Genomic DNA, 15,284 nt, shown 5'->3' with positions numbered 1-15,284 from the left:
GGAAGAACCCACATACATTACATTCAATGCTCAGGCATTCTTCTCATACAGTGCTACAGTGTGCATCTCACCAGTTCAGCCTGCAGTTGGAGGATCAGCTCGTCCTTCTCCCTCAGCTGCAGCACCAGAGCCTCTTCCCTCCCTGGCTCCTGGAATGAAGAGCAGAGAAAGTCACACACTACTTCAGGAGGATACACAGGGGAAAGTGAACACTGAGCATAGAGCCACCACATTTTTTATTTTACCTTTATTTAACTAGGCCTAAACCCTAACCTGGACGACGCTGGGCCAATGGTACGCCGCCCTATGGGACCCACAATCACGGCCGGTTGTGACACAGCCTGGAATCAAACCAGGATCTGAAGTGACGCATCTAGCACTGAGATGCAGTGCCTTAGACCGCCGCAACGCTGGGGAAGCACCACACTCGGGAGCCAACCACATCACTACCATAGAAGAGAAGGTCATGTCTAGAATGTGGAGTCAGAACACAGGCCACTGTATTGTGGAGTCAGAACACAGGCCACTGTATTGTGGAGTCAGAACACAGGCCACTGTATTGTGGAGTCAGAACACAGGCCACTGTATTGTGGAGTCAGAACACAGGCCACTGTGGAGTCAGAACACAGGCCACTGTATTGTGGAGTCAGAACACAGGCCACTGTATTGTGGAGTCAGAACACAGGCCACTGTATTGTGGAGTCAGAACACAGGCCACTGTATTGTGGAGTCAGAACACAGGCCACTGTATTGTGGAGTCAGAACACAGGCCACTGTATTGTGGAGTCAGAACACAGGCCTCTGTATTGTGGAACAGGGGAAGTGGGGAACAAGATAGAAAGAGAGGGGGGAGAGCAGGGTGAAGAGTGTGTGTACAGTATGTGCTCTCCCTCTGATAAACTTAAAATGAACTATGGCTGCATCACAGCAAATACAGCACGTCTTTCTCCATGACCTTGTCTGGTCAGCAGCCAGTAAGGGGAGGCAGGCCCTAGCAACCATATATGGCCAACGCTCTAACCACAACGCTCTACCTGCTGCCCCGATTATAAACTGGTTAACAACAATATTAGAGCAGTAAAAAAAGAAATGTTTTGTCATACCCGTGGTATTCAGTCTGATATACCATGGTGTCAGCCAATCAGCATTCAGGGTTTTAAATACCCAGTTAATAAATAAACAACAATAGAACTCTGCGGTCTACGTGACCCAATGTTGCAAATCTGAATCGGCTTAGTGCCTTCCGCTGCTTTATTCCTGTTGTTTTCTTTGGGTTTTTCCGAACACATCAAATCCCCGTCGGCCATTGTTTTCTGACCCACTGTTACTCTCAACCCCCCCCCCCCCCCCCCAACCATGCGTGGGCGGAAAGTTTGTCTCTTTCTGAAACAGACCTTGTCATATTAGTCCGTTAATGCCATGGAAGCCTGTGTTTTTGTCTTCCGTGGTGGGGTCGCGTCCTGAGGAGGTCACACAGAGTAAACAGGGAACTGTAACATCCTCTAAACCCGCCGCCTGAGGGGAATCCTTAAATCTGTCTTCATTAGAGATGTTCACGGACAGGCACTTTATCTGCACATTACCATAGAGGAGGGAGAGAGAGACAGACAGAGCGAGACAACCCACCCTCACCACCCCTATGAATATACAACAGAACAACACGTAGGCAGCCTCTCTCCCTCCCCACAATGAGCCTGACCACCCAAGGTTAACAAAGTTGGGCTGAATGTCTGTATAGTGACCCTATTGGTCAGCCTAATTCGCAGTGAGGGTAGAATGTTTACAGCAAGTGTGGCCGGGCCCTGGGCAAAAACAGCAGTAGGCACGCACTCACACACACACACCTTAACAGCACCTCATGGAGACAGCCAGGCTGCGGAAGGTTTCTAAGAGTTCAGGTTTATCTGCAGGCTCACCCGGCCTCTGGACAGGATGTCAGAAAGTGTTGGCCTTTCCTGCCACTTCTTTGTACAGAGACAACACAAAAGTGTTTGGGGAAAAGGTTACGCGGAACACGTCAGGCGATGGATGAGCTTGGCATTCCGCTGCGATCACTCCATCCAAGGAGGAGTGATGAGAGAGCGCCCGCCATGCCGCTGCCAGCTCCCATTCCCCAGCCGTACGCCGGCACTGTGCTCTCCACGGGAGCCGCTTTCCAAGGGCGCTAATTATAAAAAAGGCAGGGATGGCAAATGTTCGCTAAAGGAAGTTTTGCTCAAAGTAGGACAAGGAGTGACATGGTTTTGTCTCAGGTGGGTTCTAGGGCTTTATTTTTAAACTCAGATTTTTCTGGAACGGCAGGACGAGTCCCACCACTCTCCCCTTTCATCCAACAATGTCAGATGCATGGTCTCTCTCTCTCTCTCTCTCTCTCTCTCTCTCTGTCTCTCTCTCTCTCTCTCTCTCGGAGGAGGAGGAGATGGACCAGAGCGTCACATGGCGCTCCTTCTGCATAGTGTTCCTGCTCCTGCTGGTGCGGCTGCTCCATGTAGGTCAGTAAAGAGGTCACAAACACAAACACACACACACACACGCACACGCACACGCACACACACATCCACACACACACACAAAAACCTAATTTCCACTCATGCACTCTTTACTCCACAAGCGCCACAAAAACTCTGCTGCCAACCACCAAACTAAATCACCTTTCTCTTAGAAAACCCTGACAAAAGCCCATTTGATAAATCCTCCACTGCCACCCGAGACTTCCCCAAAGGGATTCATTAATGAGATCATCTCATCTAGATCAAATTCCACTGATGCAATGAGGGAGAAAGGCTCAGGTTGCTGTGGCACTTTAAGGTGCAGACGGACTGGAACAGGTTTTTGATCTTTTAAAGAACTGCAGGTGGTAGAAAACACTTCTAAATGTGTCCAGACTGGAGAAAGCTTTAGAGGTTTATTATACAGCACGGTCGAGATACAGTGGAGAGAACAAGTATTTGATACACTGCCGATTTTGCAGGTTTTCCCCACTTACAAAGCATGTAGAGGTCTGTCATTTTTATCATAGGTACATTTCAACTGTGAGAGACAGAATCTAAAACAAAAATCCAGAAAATCACATTGTATGATTTTTAAGTAATTAATTTGCATTTTATTGCATGACATAAGTATTTGATCACCTACCAACCAGTAAGAATTCCGGCTCTCACAGACCTGTTAGTTTTTCTTTAAGAAGCCCTCCTGTTCTCCACTCATTACTTGTATTAACTGCACCTGTTTGAACTCATTACCTGTATAAAAGACACCTGTCCACACACTCAATCAGACTCCAACCTCTCCACAATGGCCAAGACCAGAGAGCTGTGTAAGGACATCAGGGATAACATTGTAGACCTGCACAAGGCTGGGATGGGCTACAGGACAATAGGCAAGCAGCTTGGTGAGAAGGCAACAACTGTTGGCGCAATTATTAGACAATGGAAGAGGTTCAAGATGACGGTCAATCACACTTGGTCTGGGGCTCCATGCAAGATCTCACCTTGTGGGGCATCAATGATCATGAAGAAGGCGAGGGATCAGCCCAGAACTACACGGCAGGACCTGGTCAATGACCTGAAGAGAGCTGGGACCACAGTCTCAAAGAAAACCACTAGTAACACACTACGCCGTCATGAATTAAAACCCTGCAGCGCACGCAAGGTCCCCCTGTTCAAGCCAGCGCATGTCCAGGCCCGTCTGAAATTTGCCAATGACCATCTGGATGATCCAGAGGAGGAATGGGAGAAGGTAATGTGGTCTGATGAGACAAAAATAGAGCTTTTTGTCTAAACTCCACTCGCCGTGTTTGGAGGAAGAAGAAGGATGAGTACAACCCCAAGAACACCATCCCAACTGTGAAGCATGGAGGTGGAAACATCATTCTTTGCGGATGCTTTTCTGCAAAGGGGACAGGACGACTGCACCGTATTGAGGGGAGGATGGATGGGACCATGTATCGCGAGATCTTGGCCAACAACCTCCTTCCCTCAGTAAGAGCATTGAAGATGGGTCATGGCTGGATCTTCCAGTATGACAGCGACCCGAAACACACAGCCAGGGCAACTAACGAGTGGCTCCGTAAGAAGCATCTCAAGGTCCTGGAGTGGACTAGCCAGTCTCCAGACCTGAACCCAAAATAAAATCTTTGGAGGGAGCTGAAAGTCCGTATTGCCCAGCGACAGCCCCGAAACCTGAAGGATCTGGAGAAGGTCTGTATGGAGGAGTGGGCCAAAATCCCTGCTGCGGTGTGTGCAAACCTGGTCAAGAACTACAGGAAACGTATGATTTCTGTAATTGCAAACAAAAGTTTCTGTACCAAATATTAAGTTCTGCTTTTCTGATGTATCAAATACTTATGTCATGCAATAAAATGCAAATGAATTACTTAAAAATCATACAATGTGTTTTCCTGGATTTTTGTTTTAGATTCCGTCTCTCACAGTTGAAGTGTACCTATGATACAAATTACAGACCTCTACATGCTTTGTAAGTGGGGAAAACCTACAAAATCAGCAGTGTATCAAATACTTGTTCTCCCCACTATAGATACCCCTTGTGGTTGAGCCTTGCGGAGGTGATCTGTTAGCTGTGAAAAAACCATTACCTTGAGGGGCAGTGACTTCTCACTACAAGGGCTGATGGGGAGAGAATGAAGGATGCTTGCAGGGCTTGTGTCAGTGCTCTGAGGGAGAGAGGTGACATTCAGACATGTTATTGTTATATTTGCAATAACATGCACACATTACATTCTTAATTTATTATTTAAATAAAATATATTATTTTGAGGTGAGAGGACAACATGTCAATAGGAATATGATACATATACTGTAACGGGAAGTTGAAAATAACACACAGTACAGTACAGACAGGAGAAAGACTGTTACAACACTGACCATTCATGTCATTTGATGCCTTCTTGCCTCATTTACAGTGACATCAAGACTATCGTACAGCGTCTCATCACATCCAGGTTCAGTTATACATCTATTATCATGCTTCAATATATAGAATATCCTAACTCTAACAGGGTAATCATCTTCAGATATTATGTGATTGTATGCCCTTAAAGTGAAGCAGTGGGTATTGGGCACTTACAGGTGCAGTATATATAGTCAGACAGACTAGTCTGACCCAGAATGTTTGAACTTTGATCAATGTGTATCCCCACATGCATGTTTAAGGTCACATTTATCCTACAGGCTGTTGTAGAAATGTCCAGACAATTAGATAAGGTTCAGTTAAAACCCCTTTCGATTTCGGCATGGCGCTGCCTGAAAGCATTCATTTGAATAACGTTTTATTTGAGGTGCCAGAGCTCAGTGACCAGAGATGATAAATTAATAATGTAGCCCCCAGCCCACTTTGATACACTTTAATCATACTGAAATCAGAAATCAAGAATTGAAATGCTTAAAATAACTAAAGGCATTTTACCCCCTTTAAACTTGGCATTCAAAAGGGTATTCAGAGCGTCTGTGAAAAGCATCCGGTGCAATAACGTTTTTTTTTTGCCTGAGCAGAAAGGCCCAGAGCCTCTGTGTTTTATCCAATATTAGACTGTTTTATTCTGTATGTGTAAAGGATGAAACACCACAAGAGGAGGAGAAAAGCATATAACAGAGAATAAGACAATGTCTCGCTCGAATCAGCTTGTGATCTGTTTGCGTTTGTTAGGATCTCAGTTTAAACACAACAGCAGGCAGATGCTAATAGAGGGAGGTGTCATCCAATAACAACACAGGCAGATGCTACTAGAGGGAGGTGTCATCCAATAACAACACAGGGAGATGCTACTAGAGGGAGGTGTCATCCAATAACAACACAGGGAGATGCTACTAGAGGGAGGTGTCATCCAATAACAACACAGGGAGATGCTACTAGAGGGAGGTATCATCCAATAACAACACAGGCAGATGCTACTAGAGGGAGGTGTCATCCAATAACAACACAGGGAGATGCTACTAGAGGGAGGTGTCATCCAATAACAACACAGGGAGATGCTACTAGAGGGAGGTGTCATCCAATAACAACACAGGCAGATGCTACTAGAGGGAGGTGTCATCCAATAACAACACAGGGAGATGCTACTAGAGGGAGGTGTCATCCAATAACAACACAGGCAGATGCTACTAGAGGGAGGTGTCATCCAATAACAACACAGGGAGATGCTACTAGAGGGAGGTGTCATCCAATAACAACACAGGCAGATGCTACTAGAGGGAGGTGTCATCCAATAACAACACAGGGAGATGCTACTAGAGGGAGGTGTCATCCAATAACAACACAGGCAGATGCTACTAGAGGGAGGTGTCATCCAATAACAACACAGGCAGATGCTACTAGAGGCAGGTGTCATTCAATAACAACACAGGGAGATGCTACTAGAGGGAGGTGTCATCCAATAACAACACAGGGAGATGCTACTAGAGGGAGGTGTCATCCAATAACAACACAGGCAGATGCTACTAGAGGGAGGTGTCATCCAATAACAACACAGGGAGATGCTACTAGAGGGAGGTGTCATCCAATAACAACACAGGGAGATGTGAATTACAGCTGTCTTGTCACCAAATAATATATTCAGACTGTTACTGTCTTTTTGCCAGAGCAGCCGCTTGGTACTGTAGGACTGGGTCTTGTCCATGGCCATTGTAGAATGGATTGCAAGAAATTAAATGTTAACCAAACAACGTGGAATCTGCTGGGACGATAGCAATGTGTGATTTCTCATCTAATCAGCCATTACACAAATAGCTAATCACTTTATAATAGTTGGATGTAATTTTATTGCGTTTCTTTAGCCACTCCAGATACTATCCATTCCCAGAATCAAAACCCTCATTAAATAAACAAAGGCGTTTGAAAAGCTGTGGAGGGCACGGCGTCGGGTGAGGCTTTAACAAGCTCCCAGCTTCCCTGAGTGACAACGCCAAAAGCTCATAGCTATTCAAATAAACAAATGTAAGTACTTGTTGTTGAGGTACTTGTTGTTGAGGTTTAAAAATACCATTTTCAGGCCTTTGATAGAGGAGAATACCGGTAGATGAAGGCTGGCTGGTCTGCTGCTGGGGCATCTACCATTCTGATGTAGGCTACATCACATGTTGCTCTCAATTGGGTGATTAATGCCATTGACTAAGGTCTTTGTTATGCTCATGGTTAAGTTTCTATCAATGGCTATGTGGTCATCAATTATACTTGCAGGGAAAACCCTTGAAATTGATGATGCATTCCCTCCACCCCCCCTCCATCTACACTCCTTCCCTCCAGTCACTCCCTCCCCCTCGCTTCCTCCCATCATCCTCCTCCACCCCCACCCCCCACTCCACCCTCTCCCCTTCTCCTCACCACCCTCCCTCCCTCCAAAACTGGTGTAACGTGAGACAGGTGGTCCTACTGTAGCCTACCTCCTGCAGGGTCCTCCGGAGGCGCAGCAGAAGGGTCTTAACGGAGGTGCAGTCTTGCTGCATCAGCCTAAGGGGCAGTGCCTCTAGCCCCGGGGCCTCGTCCTCCCGGCCCAGGCACCAGTCAGTAGGCAGCAGGGTAGTGGGCCGGTTCAGCTCCCTGGAACACAAGCACAGAACCACTGTCACACCTATGCGCAAGCACACACACACGCTTACTTACTTAAAAGCGGGCCATATTCAAAGATACAGTACATCCTAAGTTCAAATAAGATTAAGCCATTTAGCAAATTATTTTATCCAGAGCGACAAACAGGGCTCCCGAGTGGCGCAGCAGTCTAAGGCACTGCATCTCAGTGCTAGGGGCGTTACTACAGACCCTGGTTCGATTCCAGGCTGTATCACAACCGGCCGTGATTTGGAGTCCCATAGGGCGGCGCACAACTGGCCCAGCGTTGTCCGGGTTAGGGTTTGGCAGGCGGTAGGCCGTCATTGTAAATAATAATTTGTTATTAACTGACTTGCTTAGTTCAATAAAGGTTAAATAAAAAAATACAATCATGCTTGCATACATTTTATGGACAGGTGGTCTCGGGAATTGAACCCACTATCCTGGACTGGTTCAGATTGTCAGTTGTGTTCAGATTTTAGAACCATGGAATCTGTTCACAGCAGAGAATCTGAATAATTTAGTTGAGTCTAGATTTTCTACAATGGTCTGTGTGAACTCTGTCTGATGATAAAACCCCTCATCATGCAGCCAAGGAGGTCCAGGTGTCACTTCAGAGCTGCTCCACACAACGCAGCCGAGAAAATTAACCACGTCTGCCAATATCAAGTGGATCTACTTCCTCGTGTGAGATGGTACTTCATTCCGACAGGACAGGAGCCGTGATTCATTACTTCCTATCAGCAATTGCCATCGCAGATATCCTTTGTCTACACAGGTATGAAAGGAATCTCTTGTTGAACGTTCCTCGTCAAACAAGATCGACTGTGGTAATTAGTGATATTGCTTCAGAGACTTCCACCTGACCAGAGCAACGGGAGATAAGTGTGTCCAGATAACCTTATCCACAGATGAAGCCTCCATTTTAGTTCCTTTTCCTCCTTTATTTCACTTTCTTATCCTCTTGTGCAAAATGGAGACGTAACCAAGGGGATTTAAATGTTTTGCTTGCAAATGAAACTGACTGCAACCCCAAATCCCCTCCAATTGTATTAATTGGAGAGGATTTCTTCCTTCGCAGACAATCGAGGCCATTGTGGTGAAGAATACCATGTGTAAATTGGATATCTGCGAGATACATAAGACAGTCGTTGAAAGCTAAGCAAGTGTCCCTGCTTGTGTATTTAGAGTAAGTTCTGTTTTCCATCATCAACAACAACAAAACATTGTCCAATTCATGTGAAGTTGTAGAATAAACAACTACAGTTCTACACTGACATGTTCATATCTGCTAGCTAGCTGTTGACATGTTCATATCCGCTAGCTAGCTGTTGACATGTTCATATCTGCTAGCTAGCTGTTGACATGTTTATATCTGCTAGCTAATTGTTGACATGTTCATATCTGCTAGCTAGCTGTTGACATGTTCATATCTGCTAGCTAGCTGTTGACATGTTCATATCTGCTAGCTAGCTGTTGACATTTTTGATACTACTGTGCAGTGCTACTGCTCAAACGCTTGAAGACATTTTCAAAAGGTGAGTACAAAAACACCAAAGCGATTTCAGATACAGACAACAGAAAGAGAGCTAGCGAGCTGCATCAAAACACCAGGAAGGAAGCCTCATTATAAACAGTATCCATAACACTTAAACCGTGCGAGTTTCAGCACTGAAATAAAGATGCATTCACTAATGCAGTAATGGCACCTATAAAACTACAAAATGAACATCGGCTTGATGAAATCATCAAGACAAGCGTTTTGTTGGGCAAACTAATAGCAAATAAATGCCTGAGAATATAAGGCATTGACGTAGGTAGGACAGTTGGACTAGCAAAAAGAAGCCCTCCCAATCCCACGGAAATTACAGTTGGGTTTTAAAGACCGGAGACTTGAACAGAGCTCCTGACTGATGACACGATCCATCACACAGGCCTCCTCTGACTTCCTGTCTGTCGACCAATCACGCAGGCCAGATGGAGAGGGTCTCCCACTCCTGAGTTTCTCTCTCCAAATACAAACACACAAACTATAGATTTCAGAAAGGCAGAGGAGTCAAAAACGTCTAGAGAAAAAAAACATGTTTGCTTCACAGAACATTAAGCATAATTTGCTCAAGGGGATGTGAGGGAGTTGCAGAGGTTGGTTCTGTTGTGTTCTGTGTTGTTTTATTGTGTTTTGTGTGTGTTGGAGCCAAGGAGGCCTCACATCTCAGTGAGTTATAGGGTAGACACGCACACGGCTGCAGACAGTCTCAGTGAGTTACAGGGTAGACACGCACACGGCTGCAGACAGTCTCAGTGAGTTACAGGGTAGACACGCACACGGCTGCAGACAGTCTCAGTGAGTTACAGGGTAGACACGCACACGGCTGCAGACAGTCTCAGTGAGTTACAGGGTAGACACGCACACGGCAGTGAGTTACAGAGTAGACACGCACACGGCTACAGACAGTCTCAGTGAGTTACAGGGTAGACACGCACACGGCTGCAGACAGTCTCAGTGAGTTACAGGGTAGACACACGCAACACGGCTGCAGACAGTCTCAGTGAGTTACAGGGTAGACACGCACACGGCTGCAGACAGTCTCAGTGAGTTACAGGGTAGACACGCACACGGCTGCAGACAGTCTCAGTGAGTTACAGGGTAGACACACGCACACGGCTGCAGACAGTCTCAGTGAGTTACAGGGTAGACACACGCACACGGCTGCAGACAGTCTCAGTGAGTTACAGGGTAGACACACGCACACGGCTGCAGACAGTCTCAGTGAGTTACAGGGTAGACACACGCACACGGCTGCAGACAGTCTCAGTGAGTACCAGGGTAGACACACGCAACACGGCTGCAGACAGTCTCAGTGAGTACCAGGGTAGACACACGCACACGGCTACAGACAGTCTCCTCAGCAGAAGATGAATTCTCTACAGGAGGGTGGGGGGGTGGAGATTTCTCGCCAATGGATGAACAATCTTATTCATTTGTCAAGGCTGTGGATTAGGGATAATAGTAAGTGTCCTCTGATCTGGTTCTGGGTGTCTGTGCTGTACTCTGTAGGCCTGTAATGGTAGCTAATCTAACGCTGTTCCGTACACATTTTGCGTACCGCGGCATTCAAACATGGCAGCAATGAAAACAAATGGTACTGTAGCAACTTTGTTGGCATCAAAATCTGTGCAGAACAGACTTGCTTGGGGCAAGAAACATGAGCAATGGACCTTAGACCTGTCATCAAGGCAAAGGGTGGCTACTTTGAACAATCTAAAATATATTTTTGATTTGTTTAACACTTTTTTGGTTACTACATGATTCCATATGTGTTATTTCATAGGGGAAATCTGTCCCTTTGGTCTGATGAGTCCAAATGAGTCTGTGTAAGATGCAGAGTATTTATGAACGGATGATCTCCACATGTGTGGTTCCCACTGTGAAGCATGGAGGAGGAGGTGTGATGGTGCTTTGTAAGGGCTACACTGTAGAAAATAGTAAAACATTTGTGTGTGGTACTGTATATTACTAATTGCACCTGTGGACTACCATCATCACTTGTAAATAAAATAACAACTTGTGCACCTGATCCTGCCTCCTGCAACATTTCTGCCCTTACGACTACATCAAGGTCTCTATTTGACACTCCCAGACAGAAAAACACAGCAGGCCACATACTTCAATTCTCCCCAGGTTGATGGGTAAACCATCTGGAAAATGAGGTGTTGTCGTGCTTTCCGGGAAGTAGCTATTTTCCCCAAAATGCGTGTTGTTGCCCCCAGTTAGATGGTATAAGGGAAAGTGTCCTTTATTACCCTCCATCTAGCCAGGATTGTGCCAAAGTCACAGACTTGTGGTAATTGTAGTTGTGTGTATCCTCCCTTTTATTGGATTCTTTCTTTTAAATCTTTGACTAGTGTCTGTCTGTCTGTCTGTCTGTCTGTCTGTCTGTCTGTCTGTCTGTCTGTCTGTCTGTCTGTCTGTCTGTCTGTCTGTCTGTCTGTCTGTCTGTCTGTCTGTCTGTCTGTCTGTCTGTCTGTCTGTCTGTCTGTCTGTCTGTCTGTGTCTGTCTGTGTGTCTATGTGTGTAATACATGATATCTGGGACAGCTCTTGGCACGGGATGACCAGCAAAACTGTCAAACTCTGTGTCTTAGTAGGGCCTGATGTGTTTCTGCTCCAAGCCATTTCTGTTGATTTGTTTACTCTAAGATGTTGGGGCCTGTTTACCATTTACAAGCCCTAAAGCCTCTTAAAGTCAGCGAGGGCATTAGCCTACTAGTCATGACATACACAGACTGTAAAGTCACGCAAAAAAACTTGCAACGCTCGACTCTCCGTGCCTCCGTCACAATGCAATGTGTGCATTAAAACAACAAAAAACCAAGATGATGGAAGACGTAAATGCTGTTTAGAAATGACCAAGGTCATCCCAACAAATGCACCACCTCTGTAAATCACGGGTTGGTCGGTGCTGAGAGGACAGAGGATGATGAGTCTCATATCTAGGCCAGGTTTCAGGACTTCCTCCAACAGTAATGATCTGTACACACAAGACCGTGGTGCTAACATGTGTGTGCTCCCGTATGTGTGGCGCCGCTCTCTCCTGTCACTGGGCATCAAGATGAGGAGTTTGTCGTCAAGGTACATCTGCGATTCCACCGCCGGCATAATCTTTAAAATGCTACATCATTGCCACATATGCCCGTCTTAGTTCAGTGCAATTATCTCAAATGAGAGAGAAAGCGCGTGAGAGAAGTCAAATGAGAGAAAGAAAGCAATTACTCTGTTTTTTATTTTGTTGAGCAACAAAAACAAAGACGTTGGCTGATGCCTGGCAGGTAGTGGCAGGAGAGATTCAGAAGACTCTCTACAGGCTTAATTAACCAATGGCTGCTGTCAAACAGTCACTGGTTTGACCCTATAAATTGATCTGGACCCCATCTAGTGTGTGCGTGCCCACCCTTCGCTTGGCCAATATGTCTTCTGAATAGTGATGAGGCACCGTGAAAGGCCCGAGACAGTTCTCATGGCAACAAGCAAACACTGAAAGTGTCAAAATTAGAATCCTCATATGATTCTGTCTCATACTGTAATTTCCTACTAGACCCTCCTCTGTTGACTGATTCATTATTGTTTACTTACATGCAAAGGATGATGGGAAAACAGAATAACAGACGCAGCCATAGTTTATCAGAGAGACATCAATAAATCAGCAAATATCCTGAGGGTGAAATTCTAAGGAGGTTGAAACAAATGTCATGTGACTGAACAGAGGGGAAAACTTTACTTTGCTGCTTCTCCAGTTCTGGAGCTGTAAGACCATGGACTGATGTTGGCCCTGTCTCTGACAGTACACTGTGCAAAATAATTTCAAGCTCTGATTGGAAGAGAAAATGTTGATTTCTTTCCAGGTAGTCTCCAGGGTGGCATTCATTGGGGCACACACGTTTCAAAATATTTAAGAACCCAAAAACGAAGTCGAGAATTTCAGATGGCACTTCCTAGTTTTGTGGGAAAGGTTTTAAGATAGTTCTAACTAACGTACCACCTCCAACACAGAAACAACGCTGAAACGCAGCATCAGGAAGAAAAAAACATTCTGAGAAATTCTGTGTCTGAATTCTCCAGAAGTGAAGAAAAAAATAAACGTCGGCCACAGGAGAGCATGGCGAGACAAAGTAATAATCTACATCCAAGACTTGTCTGGTACGAACAATGAAACTGAAGGGAATATCAAACTACACTGCAAACCTTTATTGCACACACAAATGTATTAAATCAATATTTCCCTGTTGTAATGGTTCATATCTGTGGGGTGCACACACAAGACATGTTACACATTAAGGTAATACTCTGCATCAGCATGTTAGGCTAGGCCACGTCAAAAGGCTTCTCTAATAAAAATTATTAAGATAGCAATGATTTTGTTGCAATAAGACTTTTATCGATGCCTGTTCGTATCTCTCATTGTTTTACCTAATCAGTTCCAACCCTGGAAGCAAGAATTTGGTGCTAATGGCTTCATATAAAGAGCAATGGGACTTTATGTCCATTCTGTTCACAAGGTTTAATATGAGCTTTCCTTCCTTCCTGCATGAAAGAGCAGTGACTGCTCACAGTTGGGATGTGCCAGGGATACAATACCTTCGGAAAGTATTCAGACTCCTTCACTTTTACCACAATTCGTTACAGCCTCATTTTTTCTTCTCATCAATCTACAGACAATACCCCATAATGACAAAGCAAAAACTGGTTTTTAGAACTGTTCTCAAAATTTCTGAAATATCACATTTACATAAGTAATCAGACCCTTTACTCAGTACTTTCTTGAAGCACCTTTGGCAGCAATTACAGCCTCGAGTCTTCTTGGGTACGACCCTACAAGCTTGGCACACCTGTATTTGGGGAGTTTTCTCCCATTCTTCTCAGCAGATCCTGCAAGCTCTGTCAGGTTGGATGGGGAGCGTCGCTGCACAGCAAATTTTTAGGTCTCACAAGAAATGTTAGATCGGGTTCAAGTTCGGACGCTGGCTGGGCCTCTCAAGGACATTCAGAGACTTGTCCCGAAGCCACTCCTGTGATGTCTTGGCTGTGTGCTTAGGGTCATTGTCATGTTGGAAGGTGAACCTTCACCCCAATCTGGAGCAGGTTTTCATCAAGGATCTCGCTGTACTTTGCTCCGTTCATCTTTCCCTCGATTCTGACTAGTATCCCTGTCCCTGCTGCTGAACAAAATCGCCACCGCATGATGCTGCCAACATGCTTCACCTTAGGGATGGTGCCAGGTTTCCTCCTGACGTGACGCTTGGCATTCAGGCCAAAGAGTTCAATCTTGGTTTCATCAGACCAGAGAATCTTGTTTCTCATGGTCTCAGAGTCTTTGGCAAATTCCAAGTGGGATGTCATGTTCCTTTTACTGAGGAGTGGCTTCTATCTGGCCACTACCATATAGGCCTGATTGGTGGAGATGGTTGTCCTTCTGGAAGGTTCTCCCATCTGCACAGAGCTCTCCAAGTGGGTTTATGCACTAAAAAAGCACATGCATTACCATGGTAGCAATTGAAAGAACAAATTGGAGACCATGGGGAAATGATTAGGCCAAAGTTGAGAACACAACAGTTCACCTGACACAAGACTGAATCCAAACATTACACTGTTGATTTTATGTGCATTTTACATTTACTGTACTTTTCACTGAATTTTGTCAATAACAAAATCTGAAAATAGTCTGGATAGATTCAGTTACATAATAAGAAGAATATTCAATACAATTTTGGAGTAGGAGAAAGATTAGAAAAAAACTTTTACTGAATGTGTCTCCAAGTGGCCTCATTCCTCCTCAAACTGCACAGGTCCTCAGTTATTTCAATAAACATTTTGTAACACCCTGATCTGGTTCACCTGTCCCTGTGATTGTCTCCACCCCCTCCAGGTGTCGCTCATTATCCCCAGTGTATATATCCCTGTGTTTCCTGTCTCTCTGTGCCAGTTCGTCAACCGTGATCTCGCCATCACGGTTGACAACTCCATTGTGTCCTCCTCCCAGAGCGCTAAGAACCTTGGCGTCATCCTGGACAACACCCTGTCGTTCTCAACTAACATCAAGGCGGTGGCCCGTTCCTGTAGGTTCATGCTCTACAACATCCGCAGAGTACGACCCTGTCTCACACAGGAAGCGGCGCAGGTCCTAATCCAGGCACTTGTCATCTCCCGTCTGGATTACTGCAACT

At 45.4% G+C, this 15,284-nt stretch overlaps 1 protein-coding gene across 2 annotated transcripts in view; it reads right to left on the bottom strand.

Annotated features, from left to right (window-relative positions):
- The window catches only part of LOC124034642 (serine-rich coiled-coil domain-containing protein 1-like), a 127,212-nt gene that overhangs the window by 68,956 nt on the left and 42,972 nt on the right, over positions 1-15,284 (bottom strand). For both annotated transcript variants that reach the window (XM_046348087.1, XM_046348088.1), the window contains exons 6-8: positions 7,398-7,554; positions 4,595-4,672; positions 72-149 (exon numbers count right to left, since the gene is read on the bottom strand). In XM_046348087.1, the coding sequence (XP_046204043.1) occupies positions 72-149; positions 4,595-4,672; positions 7,398-7,554 (313 nt within the window). The remainder of the gene's footprint in view (positions 1-71; positions 150-4,594; positions 4,673-7,397; positions 7,555-15,284) is intronic.

This window comes from Oncorhynchus gorbuscha, linkage group LG04 (genome assembly GCF_021184085.1).
Source record: "Oncorhynchus gorbuscha isolate QuinsamMale2020 ecotype Even-year linkage group LG04, OgorEven_v1.0, whole genome shotgun sequence".
In the NCBI taxonomy this organism is placed as follows: Eukaryota; Metazoa; Chordata; class Actinopteri; order Salmoniformes; family Salmonidae; genus Oncorhynchus; species Oncorhynchus gorbuscha.
The sequence above is the reverse complement of the archived record's forward strand: the minus strand, read 5'-3'. Positions and strand labels throughout refer to the sequence as shown.